The 22013-nt window shown below is 34.5% G+C and overlaps 1 protein-coding gene across 2 annotated transcripts in view; it reads right to left on the minus strand.

Annotated features, from left to right (window-relative positions):
* Nucleotides 1-22013, minus strand: part of SLC35A3 (solute carrier family 35 member A3) — a 61646-nt gene that overhangs the window by 23581 nt on the left and 16052 nt on the right. For both annotated transcript variants that reach the window (XM_051993268.1, XM_051993267.1), the window contains exons 2-6: nt 20378-20582; nt 9303-9457; nt 9086-9208; nt 3951-4122; nt 1232-1350 (exon numbers count right to left, since the gene is read on the minus strand). In XM_051993268.1, the coding sequence (XP_051849228.1) occupies nt 1232-1350; nt 3951-4122; nt 9086-9208; nt 9303-9457; nt 20378-20564 (756 nt within the window). In that variant the 5' untranslated portion in view covers nt 20565-20582. The remainder of the gene's footprint in view (nt 1-1231; nt 1351-3950; nt 4123-9085; nt 9209-9302; nt 9458-20377; nt 20583-22013) is intronic.

The raw sequence follows: 22013 nt of genomic DNA on the forward strand, positions 1-22013 counted from the left end.
ATATTTAACATTAATTGGTCATCCTGCCATCTAGGGGAGGGGATGAGGGGAAGGAGGGGAAAAATTGGAAGAAAAGGTTTGGCAATTGTCAAGACTGTAAAATTACCCATGCATATAACTTGTAAATAAAAAGCTACTAAAATTAAAAAAAAAAAAGAATATGAAAGGTAATATTTGTGAAGTAAGGCTGGAAATGTAACTTTGAGAGATCTTATTGGAAGGAGAGGATCTCAAATAATTTTTAAAAATTTAACACATTAAAAAAAAAAAAAACCTGTAGTACTTACCTCAAAGGGTAGCTAGAAGGAATGGATTATATCTGTAAAACATTGTGTCATCTTCAAATTGATACATAAATATCTCTTCTATTTTTATTATTATTGTTATTATTTCTATATCAAGCTGCCTGTCAATTACACTACCTAACTCAATAATTTCCATATAGTTTATGCAAACATAATTATTATTTAGACTTGAATATTTTCAGCTATTCAGGCAGTTGTAGTTCTATGTGTGTACATTTACATTATTTGATACAGACTCAAGTTCTCAAGCAGGAACTGCATAGTCTACATGAAATAGTGCGTGCCATCTTATACTTATTCTCTGTGTCCAGTTTACGATAGAATGTCTTGGCTATATGGGCACATATAGTACATGGTAATTCTCAATTCCAAAGGATATTAATTGTTATTGATATAAAGTAGATCTTTAATTTAAAAAAAAAACAAAAAACAAAGATTTAAGCGGTATAACATACCACTGTATTATAAGTGGGAAGTATGGTTTCTTCCATTTCTAATTTCCCAATCTTGGTCAGAATTTTATTATAAGCTATCCCACTGAAATACTTACAAAGTAACACTCAAGATCAACTTTTATAAATATTAAAATCTATTTTTGATGGTGATCTTCATAGGTGACAGAGCTGTTCACTTCAGGAAATAGAAAATTCCGTTATGATTTTCTCCAGTATTCTGATGTACTTATCAACTTAAATTTTTCATTCTCTTCTATTACCACCCCTACATACTCTTCCTTCCCTTTTCCTCAGCACTGATTTTTATTCTCAAATTTCTACTATATTTTAGGCCATTGAACTTCATTCCATTGTAACTTTTAGAAAGCATATATAAGCATTATGATGGACATTGATGGGAATAATTTTAATATCAGGGCTTGCTCTGAAACCTTCAAACAAATTTTTATTCTATGTGAACGTAATATTTACCTGAAGAACAACAACTATCCAGGTCAGTTTGTTATATCCCTGAAAAAATCCGTTCTTTGATACTAATTCTCCATCATAAATGTAAACACCCATTAATCCGAATATGCTCCCAAAAGAACCTTAAAAAGTTAAGAGAAAAGTCCAATCACTTGTTTTGTACTGCTTTAATACCAACCTGTCATAAAACTAAGTGTTTATTTTTTCCTTTTTTCATGATATTTGATGACTATTAACAAAATATAGCAATTTTCAATTCAGTTTAACCAACATTTATTGACCACTTACTAAATGCTAGGTACTTGGTATACAAAGACAAAATAAAATAGAGTTAGATGTTGAGTAATGTAAGAGATTCGGACCTGTCTAGACAACTGCTACTTATTTCCTTCAAGAATAATCAATCTTAGTGAGAAGCTCTATCTAGAGAGCAAACTATTTACTCTCTCTTAAAATCAACTTCTAATAAAAATCTAGGGACAAAATTAGTAAATGAGAAACTAAAAGTAGCTAAATTATTTAGGAAGTTCAAAGCTAAGCAACATGCAGCCAGAGAAAACAATATTAAAGCTAACTCCAGTATAAGACCAAAATTAATCCTGGCAGCATTCATGGACGAATTTGGAAAGGGCTATGAAATTCAACTATTTCTAACAAATCTGTTTCTTTAGAGTTTTGTTAACATCTAGATTGACAGTAGGAAAATCAATGGAATATCATTCAAAACCAGAGTTAGCTAAATGAAAAAGTTTACCATCTATTTTCTCAGCTTTGGAAAAGCTGCTACAAAGAGTAGCTTGCCATTTACAAAAATTAAGAGAAAAAAAATAATTAAGAGAACTCATGGGCCAGACTAGGGAAGGACTGAGGAACAAGCAATGACTTTTGATCAATATTTGTGATAATATCTAAGACATACTTAAAAACCTTAACATAAGTCTAATAAGATTTTACTCATTTTTTGTTTTGAGAATAAATGTGTTCTCTTCAATAACACAATATATACAGTAATATGTACAGTATAGTAATTAGGCAATAATGATAAATAGGAAAAATATGAAATGATTCTTGTCCTGAATTTATATTTTGAAGAATACAACATGCACACAAGCATAATGCAAAGTAATCTCGGAAGAGAGAAAAATAGTAACTGGAAGAATAATGAAAGGGTCCACAAATGAAGTAGTACATGGAATACAATCCCTCTCATGAGGCTAAATGAGTAGTACACCCCAAGCACAAAAAGCAGGCCAGGCAAATGCACAAAGGCAGAAAATGAAATGTCAAGTTCAGCTTAGTAGCTCTAAAATGTGTTTATTTATGGTGTGAAAAAGTAAAAAATAATGTCTAAAAAAAAAAGTCTGGAGGAAAAATGTGAATGGCTTTAAATGCCACACTGAGTTATTTGTATTTTATCCCAGAAGCAATGGAGGACCACTGAGGAGGAGTGACATGGTGAGATCTGGGCTTTTGATATCTATGTAGAAAAGAGACTGAAGGAGAAACACTACTAGAAGAACAGATTATCAATTGTTAAAGTTAAAGGACCAAACTAAAACTGGAAAAATGCTGGATGTGGAAGATAAGAGAAAAAGGAAAATGATGGTTGACTCCAAGCCTATGAATGTGGATGATGAGAAAGATAATATTCCCTCCAAAGAGACAGGGAAGTCTGAAAAGGCAGCAAGGGCACAAAGGGCAAAGATGATGAGTTTTCATTTGCATATGTTGAGTTTGAAATGCCAATGGGGCACCCAGATACAAATGCTCAAGAACAGGGATTTTAGGAAAGAGATCAGGATTGCATGTAAAACCAGACCCCTCCAATCTGAGCTTTTTTGACTTCTCAAGCTGGCATTTGCCTTACTTTTATCATGAATCTAAATATAACTGTTCCTTAACAATCCAAAAAAAACAAAAATCCAAAGACATCTTCAATTTCATAGCTCTTCAAAACTTGTTCTCTAAAAGGGTCAAAATACTTTGAAAAAATAAGTATAAGATTTTTTGGTTTTCTGGTTTGTTTTTTTTCCTGAGGCAATTGGGGTTAAGTGACTTGCCCAGAACCACAGAGATAGGAAGTGTTAAGTGTCTGAGGCCAAATTTGAACTCAGGTCCTCCTGACTTCAGGGCTGCACCATCTAGCTGCGCCAGATTAGGGTTTTTTAAACAAAAATTACACATGGTTTTATCGTGTTACTTAACTTCTAACTATTTCCTTCTTTCATCCCTCCAGACCAAAACTAATCTGAAAAGTATAAAAAGATGCCTACATCTGAAATATAAGGCAAGCTATATTTTTTACAAAATGTATTTTGTCTAAAGAAAAAAAAGGCAAAAGGAAGGGGAAAAGAGATAAGCAGAGGAAAGGAAGGGGGAAAAGGAGAACTTTTCTTATGATATGGTACATTAATTTTAAAATATCCTGTTAAAATGTAGCTACTTGGTTTTAGAAGAAAATATGTCAGCTGAAACATAACCAAGTACAGTTAGTTCCAATGGAATAATGTAAAAAAAAAAAATGGGTGATTAGTTCAAGAACACTATACTGTTGTGTTTAGTGATGAAGCAAAAACAACATTACAACAAAATTATACTGTCTGTCCAGGAAGCTCTATGCTAGATATGCTTATATAGATATTTTTGTTGATGGTAATTCTTTATGTATAACAATATAACTAATTTTGCAAAAGCACATTAAAAATGCACATTAAAGACTTACCAAGTTGAATATTTCTAATCCACACAGATTGTTTAGTTTCTTTTAAAATTTTCTCAAAATAAACTCCTGCAAAACCACTTGAAAAACATGCTGTAAGAACTGCCATCAGACCTACAAATTGAGAGCCTGCTGAGAGTTCCTTAGAAGTTGATTCTTGAGAATCTGAAGGCCACTAAAAAAAAAAAAAACCAGAACAGAATTTGGCGGTTAAATGTATGTGGTATTTTTCATGTCATATACTTAAACTCTTAAATCCTAAGAAAAATGCAACATATTTCCTCAAAGCCCAAAAGATAAATACATAAATTCAAGTTCTATGTAAATTTGATTAGTATTTAGGTTTTATCTCTCATATAGCTCAGGCACTACTTTAGGGGGCAGCTAGATGGCACAATGATAAGAGTGCTGGGTCGGAAGACAGGAAGATATCCTTCCTGAGTTCAAATCTGATCTCAAATACTTAATAATAGCACTGTGATCCTGGGCAAGTCACTGAAACCTATTTGCCTCAGTTTCCTAACTGTAAAATGAGTGGGAGGAGGAAATGACAAAACCACTTTAGTTTCTTTGTCAAGAAAACCAAAATGGGATCATGAAGTAGCACATGACTGATATATATGACTGAATAACAAAGCTACCTTGAAATCCTTAAAAAACCCGTGTTACACTTGATCCATCCATCCCCAATATCTACTGTTTCATATGTCTCCTTTTTTTTTTGTGGCTAAACTTCTGGAGAAGTTTATAATCAGTACTTCCACTTGCTTTCCTCTCATTCTCTTCTTAAGTCTACAGTCTAATTTCTTTTCTTTCTTTCTTTCTTTCTTTTTTTTTTTTTTGACTGAGGCAATTGAGTTTTAGTGACTTGCCCAGGGTCATATAGCTAGAAAGTGTTAAGTATCAGAGATCAGATTTGAACTCAGGTCCTCCTAACTTCAGGGCTGGTGCTCTGTGCCACCTAGCTACTCTTACAGTCTAATTACTAACCTCATCATTCAACTGAAACGTCTTTCTTCCATGTTGCTAATGATTCCTAAATAGCTTTTTTTTTTTTAGTTATCATTCTTCTTGACTTCTATGCAACTTCCGACACTGCTGGTCACACTCTTCTCCTTGACAGTTCCTTCTCTATAGGTTTGTATGACACTATTCTCCCTTATCTCTCCTCCTACCTGATCTGAATGTTCTCAGTCATTTTTGCTCAATCTTCTATCAAGTCATGCCCATTCATAATTGGTATCCCCGGGCACGCTACTCTGGGCCCTCACCTCTTTTCCCTCTATATAACTTAATTTGGTGAGCTCATCAACTCCCAAAATGATAATTCTCAAATTACTTATCCAGCCCAATCTGCCTTCTGAATTTCAATATTAAAATTCCAACTGTCTATCAGATGTCTTGAACTAAATATCCTGTAGACATTTTAAATTCATGTTTAAGAAGTGAGTGCAAGGGATAATGTAAAAAATTACTCTGACATGGGTTCTGTCAATAAAGTTATTAAAAAAAAAAAAAAAAAGAAAGAAAAGGAAAAAAAATTCATGTTTAAAACTAATTCATTATCTTTTTTTCCAAAGGCTTTCTTCTTACAAATATCCCTATTACTGTACAGTCAGTCAGCCAATAAACACTTATTAAATGACTACTAAGTACCTGACACTGTGCTAAGCTATGGGGATGTATAAAAAGTCAAAAGACTGTCCCTGTCCTCAAGGAAGTCACTGGGATTACAAAGAATTAGGAAAGGCTCCCTTCAAAAATCTGTTGAGGGAATCAACACCCTTCTAGTTACCTGGGTGTCACTCTCAGCTCCTCACTCTCTCACTTCCACATCTGATCTGTAAACAAGACCAATCTATTTTACCTTTCTAACACCTCTTGTACTTTTTCCTTTCTCTCCGTAGATACTGCCACCATACTGGTGTAGATCTTCATCATCTCACACCCAGATTATTCCAATATCATGCTGATTGTTCTCCACATGACAAGTTTCTCTTGACACCAGTCCATTCTCTATTCAGCTGTCAAAGTAATCTATAGCACAGATCTGACAGTGCCATCTCTCTATTTAATAAATACCAGTAGCTTCCCATAATCTCTAGAATCAAACATAAAATCTTGTGTGGCATTCAAAACTCTTCATAATTTAGCCTCACTCCCACCCTAACCTTTCCAATTTTTTAATATAATTTTATTGTTTCTCTACACATTCTGCAATGAGAGACATTGACCTTCTCACTGTTCCTTGAACAAGATACTCTATCTCCTAAATCTAAGGCATTTCCATTGGCTACCTCCTTTGTCTAGAATACTTTGCTTCCTGGCTTTCTTCAAGTCCCACATAAAGTCTCATTTTCTACAAAAAGTCCTTCCCAATCTCTCCATATTATTGTAGTGTCTTTCCTCTATTGATTATTTCTGATTTATCCTGTGTATATTGCTTGTACCTAGAAGTCTGTATAGTGTCTCCCCATTGGACTGTGAGCTCCTTGGAAATACGAACTATCTTTTACCTTTCTTTCTATTTCCTAAATTTAATGCAATGCCTGGCACATGAAATTTCTTTTAGTCTGTCATCCCATTAAATCAGAATAGGTGGAAGTAATGCAAGTCTAATAGCAATGGATATGACTTAATGCTTCCAACATTTCTTACTGAATATTATTAAGATTTCCTCCTTACAATATCCCTCACTGTGTCCTGAGTTAATGCAGAAATGAACATGAAAGATCTGAAGAATTCCAAGGATAACAGAAGGAAGCCAGTAACAGCAGAACCCAAAATAGTGACAAAAAATATAGCAGTGTGGAATAGGAGAAGTAATGAGAGTTGCTGAAGATAAAGAATACAAGTTGGGCATATGGAGTTATCATCCTGTCTAACAGCTTGGCACATACAATGTATCTTGTACATCACATCTGAATTTCTGCAGCGGTCTCCTCTGCTCCTATTACTAGATCTATTACTTTTATTTTCACTACTCATCACATGCTTTCCCCAAACTGAAATTCTTCCTAATTTCCATACTTCCATTATTTTCATCAATATTTTCCTAGTTTCAAAACTTAGACACAACCTCTGCTTTCATCAATGCTTACTATCTTGTGTAGGTCTGGACATGTCAGCTACTTTATTCAATAAATCTTGATAACTTCCTATCATTTCTTAGATCAAACATAAAACTTGCAGCTTGACATAAAAAAATCTATCATAACTTAATTTAGACACACACACACACACACACACACACACACACACACCTCTTCCAGTTTTCTTACTTCTCAAGGCTGTTCATTATAGATGTCACCACAGATGATCAGATTAAAGTAACATCTTCCTTATCCAGGTCACCAAGTCCTGTCAATTTCTCCTTCAGTACATGTCATTATCATGTCTTCCTTTCAATTCTCATTAACACCACCCTTGTTCAACAATTACCACATTATACCTGGCAATTCCAGCTGCCTCTTAATTGGCTTCTCTGTTCTAATCCATAATGAATACTACTATCACATTAATTAATTAATGCTCATTCAGAGCAGACCACTCCTTAGTCAAAGTATTCAATTATCCCATGATTCTGTATTGCTTATAAAACAAAATTCAAATCCTTATGAAGGAATTCAAAGCCCTCAACAACCTGACTCCAATCTATATTTTCCACCTTTGTTTCCCACAACGTCTCTACACTGATCTCTGCTACAGCCAATCTAGTTTACCCCTTATCTGTCATTTCCTTTCTAGATGAAATTCACCACACCAATATCTCTTTGTACAATGTCCTCCTCTTCTTTCCAAATGTAAAAATACCACTTATGTCAAATTACCTATCCTTCATGAACCCTAGTATCCTTCATGACATCCTAGTTAAAAATGCTCTCTTCTGAATCCCAATAGCCTTCACTATCTGAACTACTCATTTAAAAGTAGAAAAAAACTCTTATTAAGTCCATACTATCTACCAGAAACTTATCACCTATGAAATCTCTTCTATTATTTTCTTGAAGTGGTATGTCTTTGATCGCCTGATTGCAAGTTAACTTTTTTATACATTTAGGATAAACTTCCAACCATATGCTCTATCACTTGCTATCTGTTTTACCTCATGCAAGTCATAATCTCGATTCAGTTTCTTCACTTATAAAATGAGGGGTCTGTTTTAAATGTATGGTTCTGTTTAGTAGGTTGTGTGTGTGTGTGTGTGTGTGTGTGTGTGTGTGTGTATATACATATATGTATATATATGTGCATGTATATATATTTTCCACAATATTTTGTGGGACTTTAAGTGCATATGACCAAAGAATTAACGATTAGGATCACAGATATGAATTAAAGTTCTAATTCTTAAGTTCTTTGCAGCATATGCCTATGTACTATAAAGCATTGTGGAACCTATCACCCTTTGATATTCATACTGTAACAGCAATTACTGCCCCATAACTTCCCCAAATGGTGGATAGAGACCTCCTCGTAGAAGCTCTAGCCATCTCTTCATTTCCCAATGAGTTGTACACCTATGGACCATTATGTCTGCTATCTCCAAGTATCTTCCCTTCTCCTAACACCCTTTTTTGCATTGTCTTCCCTCATTAGATTACAAGCTCCTCGACAGCGGGGCCGTTGCACACAGCACAACACCTAGCACATAGTATACAGTAAATAAATGTAATGAATTAGTATGTACAAGTTTAAAGCCATTTTTTTATCTTCAAGAATCTTAAAATCTAGAGGCAGCTAGGTGGTGCCATGAATACACCACTGACCCTAGAGTTGGGAGGATCAAAGTTCAATTCTGCCCTTAGACATTTATTAGTTGTGTGACCCTGGTCAAGTCATTTAACTATAACTACCTCCCCCCTCCCCAATCTTACATTCTAATTTATAACACCAAATATTTAAATACAAGTGACTATACAAATCATTTAATTCAATCCCCTCATTTACAGATAAAGAAACTGAAACCCAGGAAATCAAGTGAACTGTCTAAAGTTACACCCATCAAAAATAAAGTTTAAAAAAATTTGATATAATAGAGAAACAGTCACATAAAGATGATAAAGCATTCATTCACAACAATTACTTTTTTAAAACTACAATGAATATGAAAGGTAAGCTTATCTTGAATAATTTACCTGTACAAAAGTGACACCTGCCATTAAAATCACTAGAGACAGCCATTGGTACAAACCTAATTTTTTACTAAGCATGGACACAGAAAACAGGGCTGTGGTAAGAATTTTTAACTGATAAGTAACCTGAAAAAAAAAAAAGAGAACAGATATTATTATTATGATGATGATTATTATTGTCACTTTTAAAAAGCACTATAAGAATTTTTTTCTAAAGTACCTGATAAGTAGCTGCATCTAGGTTTGATAATGCTACATACAGTAAATTATTCTGAAGAGTATATATTCCTGATGGAATAGCAAGTTTAAGCGTTTCCATAGGTTTGTTTAGAATTTCATCATGTAATACTCTATTCAATGTTCGAAGACTGCATTCTAGGGGGAAAAACATAAACAAAGAGCAACATAATTAAGTAAGTAACCACTCACAGCAAATCACTATCTCTCATGGTTTCAGTTTTCTGACTTTATCCCAGAGTTATATCCAGCCAGCCCTCGGCCACCTGCTATCTTGAGTCTGGCCCATCTTCAACACTGGATGTTATCCAGGGTAATATCCTACCACTAAATTCTTACCTTCTGTAGCTTACTAAGCTTTCTTTAGGGCCACCTTGACTTCAGACAAGAACCTCCCCCATCTACTATCCTTTAGGCCCTTCTCTAATCCAGACTTGGAACCAACAACTCCTAAATGGTCTCCCACATGTCCTTTCTTTTCCTCTCTGCCTAGAGCACAGGCCACATCACCACTTATCACAAGCTACTGATCCTGCCACAAAGCTGGATCTGGTAGGAGGACTCTGAACAATCTAACCACATGCTTAACTTACTGGCCCTTTCTCTAACCACTGACACTCTGATTTCATTCCTCAAAAGTTAACATGTTCCAACCCTCATACTTTCCTTATTCTGAGATGACAATATACAAACCTCTTTCCTCATCTCCAACTGCTCATTCCCTGATTCCACATTCACTACAAATCTACCCTCTGTCAAATATTCCATTTAGATATCCTCACTCCTTCCACTGTACCCTAGAGAATGCCTATTCTATAATTAACAAGCTTGCTTTCATCTTAAACTTTGTTTTTTACTCTTACTTTTTGACACTCACTTGAGATCAGGTTTCCTTCTTCACACTGGTTCTTTAGCTGTTCTAATGATAACTTATATTGGCTTTACGCTATATATTTTACACATATATAAATAAAATGTCATATTATTCCATATTATGCTTCAAATATTATGCCATATTATACTTTACACTACACAATATACCTTCTTTTATATTCAACTCACTGATTATAATGAGGGAATTAGAATATTTCTTCCTCCCATTACCATATGCAGACTTTCCATGGGGTCATAGTGTCCAAATCACCTAATCTTGATTTTGGTGACCTCTACCGAAGATATTCTCCTTCCTTCTTCAGTGTCTGGCTAATTGTCTTTTTCTCTATTCTAACTCCTACTTGGGTTTGCCATTACCCACAAGTGTTTTACTTCCATGTTCAAAAATTCCAAAATTCCTTTATCATAATATTTCATCATTCCATCTTTCCCTTTGTCTTATGATCCCACAATTATTCTTAAATCCAGCACTTCCATTTCCCTCATCCCTCCCTCAATTCTTTCATCATCTACATACAAGCTACCATCCCCTTTCTTATATTGATTCTTTTGTGAAACAAATAAACTTTATCTTTTTCTTTATTCTCAGTTCTCTTTTTCTTCAAATTAACAATTATGCCTTGACAAATCTCAATCAAGCATTATACACACTCTCAGCTTCCAGGGCACACTTATATTGCTTAATTTCAACTACACCACTCCTCCCTAATCTATTTCCTATTTGCTCTTTATCAGCAACAGCTCCAAATCTCTCCTTCAAGCTTCCCAGGGTAGTCTTTCTCCAATTCTTCCAGCTGAGAGAATCATCTCACACTGCACCTAAAATATGGAGGCCAGTTTCTGAGAGTTCCTCCTTCCTCCCCTCTTCATATTCATCTTAAGGGTATCACTCGAAACACATTCCCCCACTGTCTCCTTCTTTATAATGATATGAAGTGGCCAACCCTCAAAAAGTATCCCAGATCCCAGATCCTAGGGTTCTCTCCAGCACACTATCAATCCCACTCTCTTACCTTTAATCTCTATTTATCAACTCCCTCCATGCTGCCTGCCCATTAATATACCCTAGCCTCTTAAATCTGTTTAAAGAAAAAAAAAAACTTATACAAGCATTACCCCCACTAGCTACTGACCTATCATGGCTAAAATTTCTTGAGTGTCTTCACTTCTTTTCCTCTAAAGCATTTATAGTTTGGCTTTTGACCTCATGTTTCAATAGAAACTGCTCTCTACAAAGTTACCAATGATCTTTAAATTGTGAAACCTAAGTCTTTTCTGAATCCTCATTTTTCTTGACCTCTCTGCATCATTTTTGTTTCTGTTACTGTCTCCTTCTGGATAATCTCTCCTTTCTTGAGTTTTCATGATACTTCTCTCTCCTTGTTCTCTAATCTGTCTGTCATTTCTTTGTCTCTTTTGCTGTTTCTTCATCCATATCATGGCTACTAACCATGAGTATCTCCCAAATCCCTCTCCTAGGTTTTCTTCAATTTCCCCTTTCTACCATGGGTCAACAAACTATGATCCATGAGATAAAGCCAATCTGTTTCCTGCTTTAGACTATAGGCTAAGAATTTTATATTTTTAAATAAAATAAAAACCACTCATAGCACACAGACCATACAAAAACAGGCAAGAGACTAGATTTGACCTGAGGATCACAGTTTGCAAAACCCTGCCTTATATGCCTTCACTTAGTGATCTCATCATCTTCCATAATTCAATTAACTCTCTATGTAAATGATTTGCAGATCTATCTATTTAACCTTAGACTCCACTGTTTGCTACCACCAGCTGCCTTTTAGACTTCTTGAAAAATATGACTTAAATACATTTCAATCTTAATCTTTCCAAAGATATGCATTTCATCTTTTCCCTACAATACTTCTCTCTTTTAAACTTTAATTCTTTCTTATTGTTGATGGCACCCTTACCCTTTTAGTCATCCAGGTCAAAACCTCAATATCATCCTCGACTCTTCCCTCTCATACATCCCACATAATTTGTTGTCAAATTTTGACATGTCTACCTTTGCAACGTCTAAAACACTTTCCTCCTCTACATTTGTATAACTGCTGCCCTCATCACCTACTCACTTGGTCTATTCCAATTCCTTCTAATTAGTTTTAATGTCTCTCACCACTCTAATCCATCCTCTACTAAGCAAGCTGCCAAACTGTTTCTTCCAAAATATAGATCTGACATGTAAAGCCCTTATTTAATAAAATTTAATGCCTCCCAATTACTTCCAAAATCAAAGCATTGTTTGGCAGTTAAAGCACCTCACAATCTGGCCCTTTTTATAGTTTCTGTCTTCTTTCATTTCACTCCCTTCCACCTTTCCTGTAATAGTTATCATTGACTTTTTTCCTGTTCCTTGAACTTGTTCATACATGAAATATATCCTCTGTGAGGAGAGGATTGATTTCTGCTTTTCTTTTTATCTCTAATTCTTAGCACAGTGCCTGGCACACAGTAAATGCTTAATCAACTGTCTTCTGACTGAGTTAAGTTTTGCAATTTTATTCAACTCAATTTAAGTTGATAAACACTTATTAACTGTCCACTTTTTGCAAGACAAGACAAAAAAAGATAGACCTCTGTTTTCAAGGGGGAATAACAGGATAAAAAGCAAAGAAGGGAGACAAAAACATATTCTAGGAAAATTTTAAGAGAAAAAAAAATTCAGTTGATTAAGGGAGAGAAGAGAGAAAATCAAAAAACACATTGAGGAAGAGTGGCACCTATTAAAGCTCTAAAGGAATAAAATAATTGTGAAAGATAAGAGAAGTGAATGTACTCCAAGTTTAGCAGTGGTTTATGTGAATGTAGAGGCAGATGACAGGTTAAATTCAAAGTTCAAAGAACTCTGTGTAAAATGTATGAAGGGTAGAGGTAGCAAATAAAGTTGGAAAGGTATGAATAAAATATCAGCTTGAGGCATTTGTATTTTATCTTCTAGGCAATAGAAAGACACCAAAGGGTTTTGACCAAGAGAGTTAGGTAAAACTATGCATTTAGAAAAATATTTTATTAATAAACTGAAAAAAATGAGACAAGGATTTAAAGAAGAGAAATTAAGAAGCTATCACAGTAGTCTATGTGAGAGTACAATAAAGACCTGAACTAAGGTGGAAGAGGTGAATGGAAGAAGACTGATTCCAGAGGTCAATCCATAAGCATTTATTAAACATCTGTCAGGTATGGTGCACTGTATAAGAGGAAGAAATCAACAGGACTCAGCACTGGCAAGAGACAAGGAGGAGCCACAAATGACTGAGCTTTAGGCTTGACTGATTTGGATAATAGTAGTGACATCACAAGAAATACATTAGTTGTGAGGAGGAGCAAATGTAGGGAAGAAGATGATCAGTTTTCAGTTTTGGACATGTTAGCTATAATTGGAATAAAACTCTTTTTAGTTCCTAGTTTGGCAACTGCCCCTAATACTTAAGTTTAACAGAAGAATGACTACTTGGTAAGAAATTATGTATTCTGAACTATTTTTTATCAAAATCTCTTTAAATGATAACATAAATTAAATCCAAAAGAATGTAAAGATTATTCTCAAATATTCGCATTCCTCACTACTCACATATTTTCTGAAAATAAAGATCATTCCCTATACCAACTAACTTTTAACTTTAACTTTTGACTGTTGTACAATCAAGGGATACATAAAAGATGGAAATTCACGTAATCTCATAATAACTCAACTAATATTTCCAAACTTTTCTTAGAAAAAATTTTAATGAAAGAAAATAATGAGAAAACAAAATCTAAAATCAGTTTTACTTTCTCTCCTTATCCATTGCCCTCTCTCTAGTAAAGGTACTAATCGGAGACTTCCTGGCCTGGTGGAAAAGAGGGAAGGAAATTAGGAGATCTTGATTCTAATAATTCCAATGTTTTGTAACCCCAGGAAAATCACTTAACTTCTCTGAGTTGCAATTTCCTCATCTTTAAGATGAGGCTGAATTACTTAATATCTTAAGTTAAATCTTTTATGGTGCTAAGACTCTATGAATTATAAAATGACTCCAAAGCACCAGCCCAAATTGATTTGAAGACCAAACAATAAAGCTGCACATCTCAAATGTATCTCAAATTCAATATGTCCTACAACGAACTCAGGCATCTTCCCCCCCAACAAAAACAAGTTCTTCTTTCTGACTCCCCTATTTCTGTTAAAGGAGAATGATACCCCCAAACTTTCTTTTTCCCACTAGGTAGCACAGTGGATACAATGCTGAGATCTGGACTGATGAGGAAGTTCTGAAGTAAAATCCATCTCAGACACTTACTAGCTATTGACCCTGGGTAAGTCAATTGCTGTTTGCTTCAGTTTCCTCATCTGTAAAATGGGGTTAACAATAGCACCTATGAAGATAAAATGAGATATTTACAAACCTTAAAACATAATATAAATGCTAGCTATTGGCTATTAGGGTTGTTTTCCTTTCAGTAAGATTCTACTATTCACAATCTCTCACATCCATGCCCCTCTTTCTTTTCCCACTACTATCTCCCTAGTTTAGGCCATTATTAATTTAATCTAAGTGCAACAGTTATCTAACTGGCATCTCTAACTCTAAGCCCTTCTTCAGATAATCTTTCTGAAGTACAACAGTTCTAATTATGTTAACCATCATAATAAAAAAAATCTCCAATGACTCCTTGGTCAGAGTTTTCAAACTCCTTGGTTAGGATTCAAAATCCTTTACAATTTAGTCCCAACTTACCTTTCTAACTTTATCCTCCATTATTCCTTTACTGCACTCTATTCTCCAAAAATTTAAAGTCCTTTACATTGAGTGTTGCTTCAGCTATATTCTTCTAGGTCTACTTTATATTAGTCACTTTTAGGCACTCTGCCTTCAAGCCACACTGGCCTAACAGCAGTTTCCTAAACTCTATAGAACATTTCCCATTTTCATGTCTATAGCATAATGAAAGAGTCTTAATAAAAGAGACATTGAACTGTCAGGGTCTAAAATAGGCCTTGCACCATAGCAGGCAGAGAATAAATGATCGTTGAATTGAATTAAATTGCTTAAGCTTTGCTCCATATGAGGAATGCTCTCCTCCATATTCTGGCTCTTTCAAGATTCAGCACAAGTACTTCTTCCTATACGCTTTTCCTCAATCTGCAGTTTTCTTCAACCCATATCTTCAAAAGTTATTTATATAGTTCTTTGTCCTTATATTCTCCAGTAGAATAATTATAACTGACATATATGTATGTCAAGTTTTACAAAGCACTTTACAGACATTATCCTTAAGGGCAGGGTCTGTCTTATTTTTGTCTTTATATCTATCTATCCCTAGCATTTATCATAGTGCCTAGCACTACATTAGATGCTGAATTGAATTCCAAGCCCTAGTATCACCACATTTAAATACATTTATTTATCAATATATGATATTATTAATATAAATTAAATATTAAATATACCCAACACTTTCCCACCTCTATGACTTTGTTCACTCCAATTTCCTCTGCTTAGATTATCAACTCCTAGCTATACCAACTAAAATGGTGCTCGTCATTCAAGGTCTGACTTAAATATCACTTCCTTCACAAAGTTTAACTTAGTTCCTCGGCAAGATATAGTCTCTCCCTCCTCTGAACTCCCAAAGCATCTTGAAGTATTTGTGGTAATTTCAGATTATTGTGTATTACAGTCATTTATGTGTCATTCATCCCCCAGCTAGGCTATATTTGCTGAATGAATTAGCTCAGTAAGCTTTTTTAATAGAGGTGATACACACATGACTTAATGAATAACTGGAGAAAATAGTACTGCTTTCAATCTTACTTCCAATGTTTACAAAAGGGTTTACTTATAAAATTCTTTTAGGCCTGAAGGTCTGGTATTCATTTATGAGCCCATCTTGTAAAGCAAGTATTGATAAGAAATGAACATTTGCATTACTCCAAATCTTGAACCATACACAGAAAATGCAATCTGATCATTAGAATAGGAAAAATCTTCCTAACAACTGGTAAAATATTTTTTTTTACCATTAAAAAGTCTTCAGTACTCATTCTCAAATATCACAAAGTAGAAAATAATACTGCCAGAAGTATAAATGTAATTCCCTTCTATTTTATTCTATAAACACAAAATACTATGTTTTACTTAAAAAAAAAAAAAAAACTCCTGATTTTCATTTTATTTTGTTGTACTTGCACTTAAATCTTCTGGGTAAAACTACATTTTTACTCTTAGTGGGTTTTGTTTTTAGGAACCTTAGGAGCAATATTTTGAAGGTTGCAGAGGTAAATTAGAAGTCCCCAAAAGAGAAGTAAAGCAGAAAAAGTTCCTTATAAAACCAAAAAGGGGACACAAGGTAAAAGCAGGAAGTAACTGTCTAGTGGGGGAAAAGGGGAAAATTTACTAAAAGGAATATGCTGTATTTCCTAGCTTCTTTGCACCAAAATTAAAAGGAAAAAAATTATACAAGAACACCCATCCTACTTCCCCACTCTTACCCAAAATAAGACAACTAGGCAAATTTGGGGCTTCTCACCTGGCTCCTGGCCTGGTCACCTGACAGTCCAGGCAGGAAGCCCCTAAAACACAAGGGCCTGAGGTCGAAGAAGTCTGCACTCTGGTCACCCCCACCACATCCCAAACAAGCTGTAGGAAAGGGAGAAACGGTAGATGAGAGAAAGAAACCCAAACATGCTTCCTATCTTGCAAACATGCTTTTTCTTCTTTCTTCCAATACTATCTGTCATAGCTAAACGTACTCTCCACCCAGGTAACAAGGAACTTTCTGAGTCTTTAAACAGTGCCCTTGCCTAAATGCCAAGATATCTTAAAAAGCCCCAGAGTCCCAGTTTTATTTGTTTGCATTCACTATAGTAGTTACACAAAGCAAATAGGTGGGTCTCACTTCTCATCAGCTACATTCATCAAATAATTCAAACATTTGTTAAACTCACAATATGTGTAAAAGCTAGTAAGAAGAAGTGGATAGTATATCAACCCCACAGGCAGAAGGCTGTTTTGAGGTCTCTAAAAATATAAATTGAAAAGTGAGTATCAATCTACTTTAGTTGAGAGAATTTCCTACCTGGGAGCTCCCTGAAGCCATGAAATTATAGGTTTTGTCCTTCCCTCCTCCCCACAAGAAGTATTAAGTGCAAGGCAATATGATACTTAAGAGAATCTTCCCTTAGTTGAGGCAAAAAGCATTAAATGTCATAGAAATGGTCATTAAAAAGATGGGAAATACAAAGTTAGAAAGACACTTCTTGTTTATTCTTATTTTGAAAGTGCATGTTACAATACAAACTGAAATGCTAATTTGCCCAGAATCCAAATATTCTTAGGTAATATGGAATTTGCTCCAATAGACTCAGAAATGACTAGTTGCATGACTACACAAACCCCATGATACACTTCAATAGACCTGAAGAAATCAAAATACCTGATCAATTAGCTATCTTGAGCTTAAGTACTTAACATATTCAAAGAATGGTTATGAAGTTATGCTTTGCATCCATAGGATCTTAAGCTACTAGGACCTTATAGACACAAATGATGAATCTTGGAAGTTTTGCAATTCCAAATCAAGAGAACATAAAAGAAATAAGTGGAACGAGCAATTAGACAAAAAGAAAATGAACTGAGTTAACATTCTTCATATTTGTGGATTACCTATAAGACAACACATAAAACAAAGTGATGGTTTTTTATTCCCAGTAAAAATTAATTTCTCTACAGAGCGCCAGATACCTATCTCCAAATGCTCACAGATATCTCTACCAGGATGTTGCAATGGTTCAAACTGAACATGTCCCAAACTGAGCAAAAATATCTTTCCTTGCTACTCCTTATTCTTCACTATTTCTTTCAGTGACATCATCATTTATCTCGAGATCCACGTCTAAAACTTGGAGTCATCACTAACTCCACCTTCTCTCTCACTTCTCATACCCAGTTATCAAGACTTGAAGATTTTATCTTTATATTACATTTTCAATCCATCCATTATTCAAATCCCACTACTAACATCTAGTATAGACGCTCATTATGACATCTCTGAATTATTTCAACAGATTCCTAGTTGGTCTTTTTGCTTTCTTTCCTTCTATTCCCAATCCAAACCACTGATCAGTATGACCTCTTAGCTGTTTTGCTGAGATGATCCTGAACTGTGATGGGGATCAGAGGCTCTGCAGAAAGTGACATCGTCTATGCTAAGATCCTGATGACCCTGAAAGTGACACCCTTTATCTTTGTTTTTCACATCAGGAGGCCCCATTGTGAAATAGTCCTGACATCACTTCCACTATCCGAACTTCGGTGTGAGGGGTATTAAATTGTTTGTTGTTTTTCCATTTTGACTCTTCTTATATCTATGTTAAGCTCTTCTCTAATACTACTCATGTGGAGCTTTTCTGAATCTTTAAGGACAGAATTATCTACTACCAGCCATAGAACCACTGTGGAAGATTACCCAGAGTAACTTTGTGGAAAACCTTGTGGGCCAAGTGGTACAATGTAGTGAGGCACATTTATTTTGTGTAGCCAGGGATGGTTCCTCTTTAAAGTGGCAAGGATATCATTCTTGGTATTAGACATGACTGGCCCAGAAAATTAGAATTTGAACTAGTAAATCAACATGGTTTCCGGGGTTATAAAAAGCTCAGCCTAGGAGAATTAAGAGCTTCTCATGATAGTCTCAGATAATAATTGCCACCATGACAGGATGCAGAGGCAAAAGCGAGCCTCATATACTCCAATCAATGGTGTATCCTTATTAATCTCTTTTATGATTCAGAATTTATATGTACTGTACATATTTCATAGAATTCCAGTCCTAACCTACTTGACTGGCCTAAGTCAAGCCTGCCATCTCTTAATAACAATATAACCAGGCATTCTCCTTTTGGGAAACAATAACAAACACAATTAAAATTTTATCTATCACTTTAAATTCTTTTCTTATAACAACTTTGTGAGCAAGTAGTAAACCATAAATTTTATTTATGAGTAAATAGTTATTCAGAGTTTAAATGGCTTAGTCAGACACACACATCATGATGAATGTGGAAAGCCAAACACCTAAGTATCTTGACTCCAAAACTGCTTTTCTTACTATACCATAAAATGCCTAAAGTCTACTCAAAGCCTTTCCTTGGTTTTTAAATGATTTTTGATTAGTTAAAATTCCTTGGCCTACATCAAGGTTTTCCCAATCTTATACCAAGTTTGATCTCTCCAGCATTATGTCTAACTACTTTAACTGGTGTATGTTATACTCCAGACAAACTGGACTACTCCCCCATGCAGTTCCTCATTTCATAGGATTATAGACTCATAAATTTAAAACTGGAAAAGTCCTTAAAGATCTAACATCCTCATTTTTCAGTTGAGGAAACTGAGACCCAAAGAAACTAAATGACTTATTCATGGTCACACAGAAAATAAGTGTCTGAGGAAGGATCCAAACCTAATCTTCCTGACTCCAAGACTAGTACTCTATCCACTGAAATGCCTCATTTCCATGCCTTTATCATGTTCTTTCTTGTGTCTGGATGATCTCCTCCCCATCCCACTTCTATCCCAAGATAATCCATTGAATTCCTACCTATCCTTTAAAGCTCAATTCAAATGCAGGATCTTCCAGGAAATACTTTAGGATTATTCCAATTTGTAGTAACAGCATTCTGTTATATCTCTCTTATATTCATCATGAACAATTTCATGTTAAATGAAATAAGAAACATGTATAAGACTTTACTTATAAAGAACACTATGCTTGGTGCTGAAATAAAGAAAAATTTTAGATAAAAGAGTCCTTAAGAATCTAACAGGATAATGGTTATTTCTGTACATCTTATATCCTCCCACTGGAGGCTATAAAGCCATGAGAGCAGGGCCAAGTCTTATCTAAACTTTTTGTTTAACTCAATGCTTTCACACAGAAAATGTAGGACAAATTGAATTTAATTAAATTTGACAGAAAAACCCTATATAATTAAGAGAAAACCATTCTAATAAAATTAAAACACTAAAAAGAAAATAAAATATCATAGCACAAAATACTGCAATAGAAGCATAAATAAACAAAACAGTGAAATAAAAATAGGAACATCAATTATAATTCATAAACAGCTTCAACTCAAACTCAAAACTGGATACCTACTGCTATCTTTGTAGACTAATAAAATGCAGGCAATGATCTTCAAAAGTTCAGCAATGACTACCGCAGTCGATGACAAATACCGAGGCCCATCTTCTTTCAAAGTCCTCGAATAACGCATAGTAAGAACCAAGCTGGTAGTCTGAAAGACTAGGATTCCCAAAGAAAGGTACTTTAAATTGGCAGACATTGCCTTTTCTTCACGTTCCTGAAAAAATAAAAGCAGAAAACAACAACTAATTAGCCAAAATGCAAAGTGCAGAAGGAAATACATTAAAAACTAATGAAAAAATAAATACATTTATGAATGGCACTGTTTTTTGTTTGGGCTTTTTTTTTTTTAAACCAAGTTTTCTATGCTTCTGGGTCTTCTTCAATATAGAACAGTAACGGCATGTTTTTTGTCTCTATTACATTACAACTTGTCTCACTGAATTAATATCTACCCTTTTGGATTAGAATCTATGTGGACTTTACCTAAACAACATTCAAATGATCTCTTTTATTGTTCTATATACTCATCTTTCTGTTTCTTACCCTTTTTGTTACTACTAGTTACATCAAGCACACACTATACAAAAATTTATTTCATAACACATCCATCCCCAACATAACTCTCAGCCCCAACTTCAATCTGTGTCAACTGATGTGAAGCATCTTTGCTCTGAAAAATCTAAAGCACGTTGCTAAGGATAACGGATAGGAATGACTCTTGTATGAAATTAAATACTAACTATATTTCTATTGATAATTTTAAAAAAATCTTGCAAACTAGATTGTTTTCGCTACTGTACTCTTTTGAGGTTAAAAAGCACAGCTAATTGTTCAACTGAACATGTAAATAGCAAATATTTTTATGCTGGTGAAAACTCTGTGTGAATCAATGAAAAAAAGAACTTACTGAAACTTCATATAGTAGAGGAAAAAGTAAACATTGAGTTTTTGTGTACCGGGAAACTGGCCTGTGGTATGTAACCAAATACTTCTGCTTATGTTCAAGCTCTACCAGCAAGAGTCTTTATAAAGAACGACGGGATTATATAATTTTACCCCTAGAAGGAACCTGAAGGAATTTTCTTCTTACACATAAATAAACTGATGCAAAAATATATTAAATGAATTTACTAAAGCCAAACAACAGTCACTGGAAGTGAAGGTATTAGAATTTGGAACTTCTAGTCTAATGCTGTCTGTACTATATCATGCTACCACGTGAGAATAATCCTAGAAGTAAGCTTAGAAAAGTCTAGGGAAAAAAAATCTGAGCCCATACTTCCTGTGTTAAAGTAACATAAAAGAGAACTAAGCGCCAGAAACATACTTTTGGCACAGGCACTTGAATCTCCTGGAAAATGTCAAATTCTGATTTCAAATCTGTTCAAAGAATTTTGTGTTTCTAAAGTACACTGGAGGACACAATGACCTACAATCACGATTCCTTTTTTTTTTTTTCAATAAAAAAGGTCAGGTCCTAGACTACAAAGCATTTTTTTTTTCCAATTTGCATTTATTTTCTCTTTTCCTTGCATTTCTGATCAATTCTCAATTAAATCAGGGAAAGTCATTTTTAATCTGTACTTTAAATTTTGTAACATAGTCCTTATCAAGTTTTTAGAGTATTAAAAAAACTATATAAAAA

This window comes from Antechinus flavipes, chromosome 4, assembly GCF_016432865.1.
Source record: "Antechinus flavipes isolate AdamAnt ecotype Samford, QLD, Australia chromosome 4, AdamAnt_v2, whole genome shotgun sequence".
NCBI lineage: Eukaryota > Metazoa > Chordata > Mammalia > Dasyuromorphia > Dasyuridae > Antechinus > Antechinus flavipes.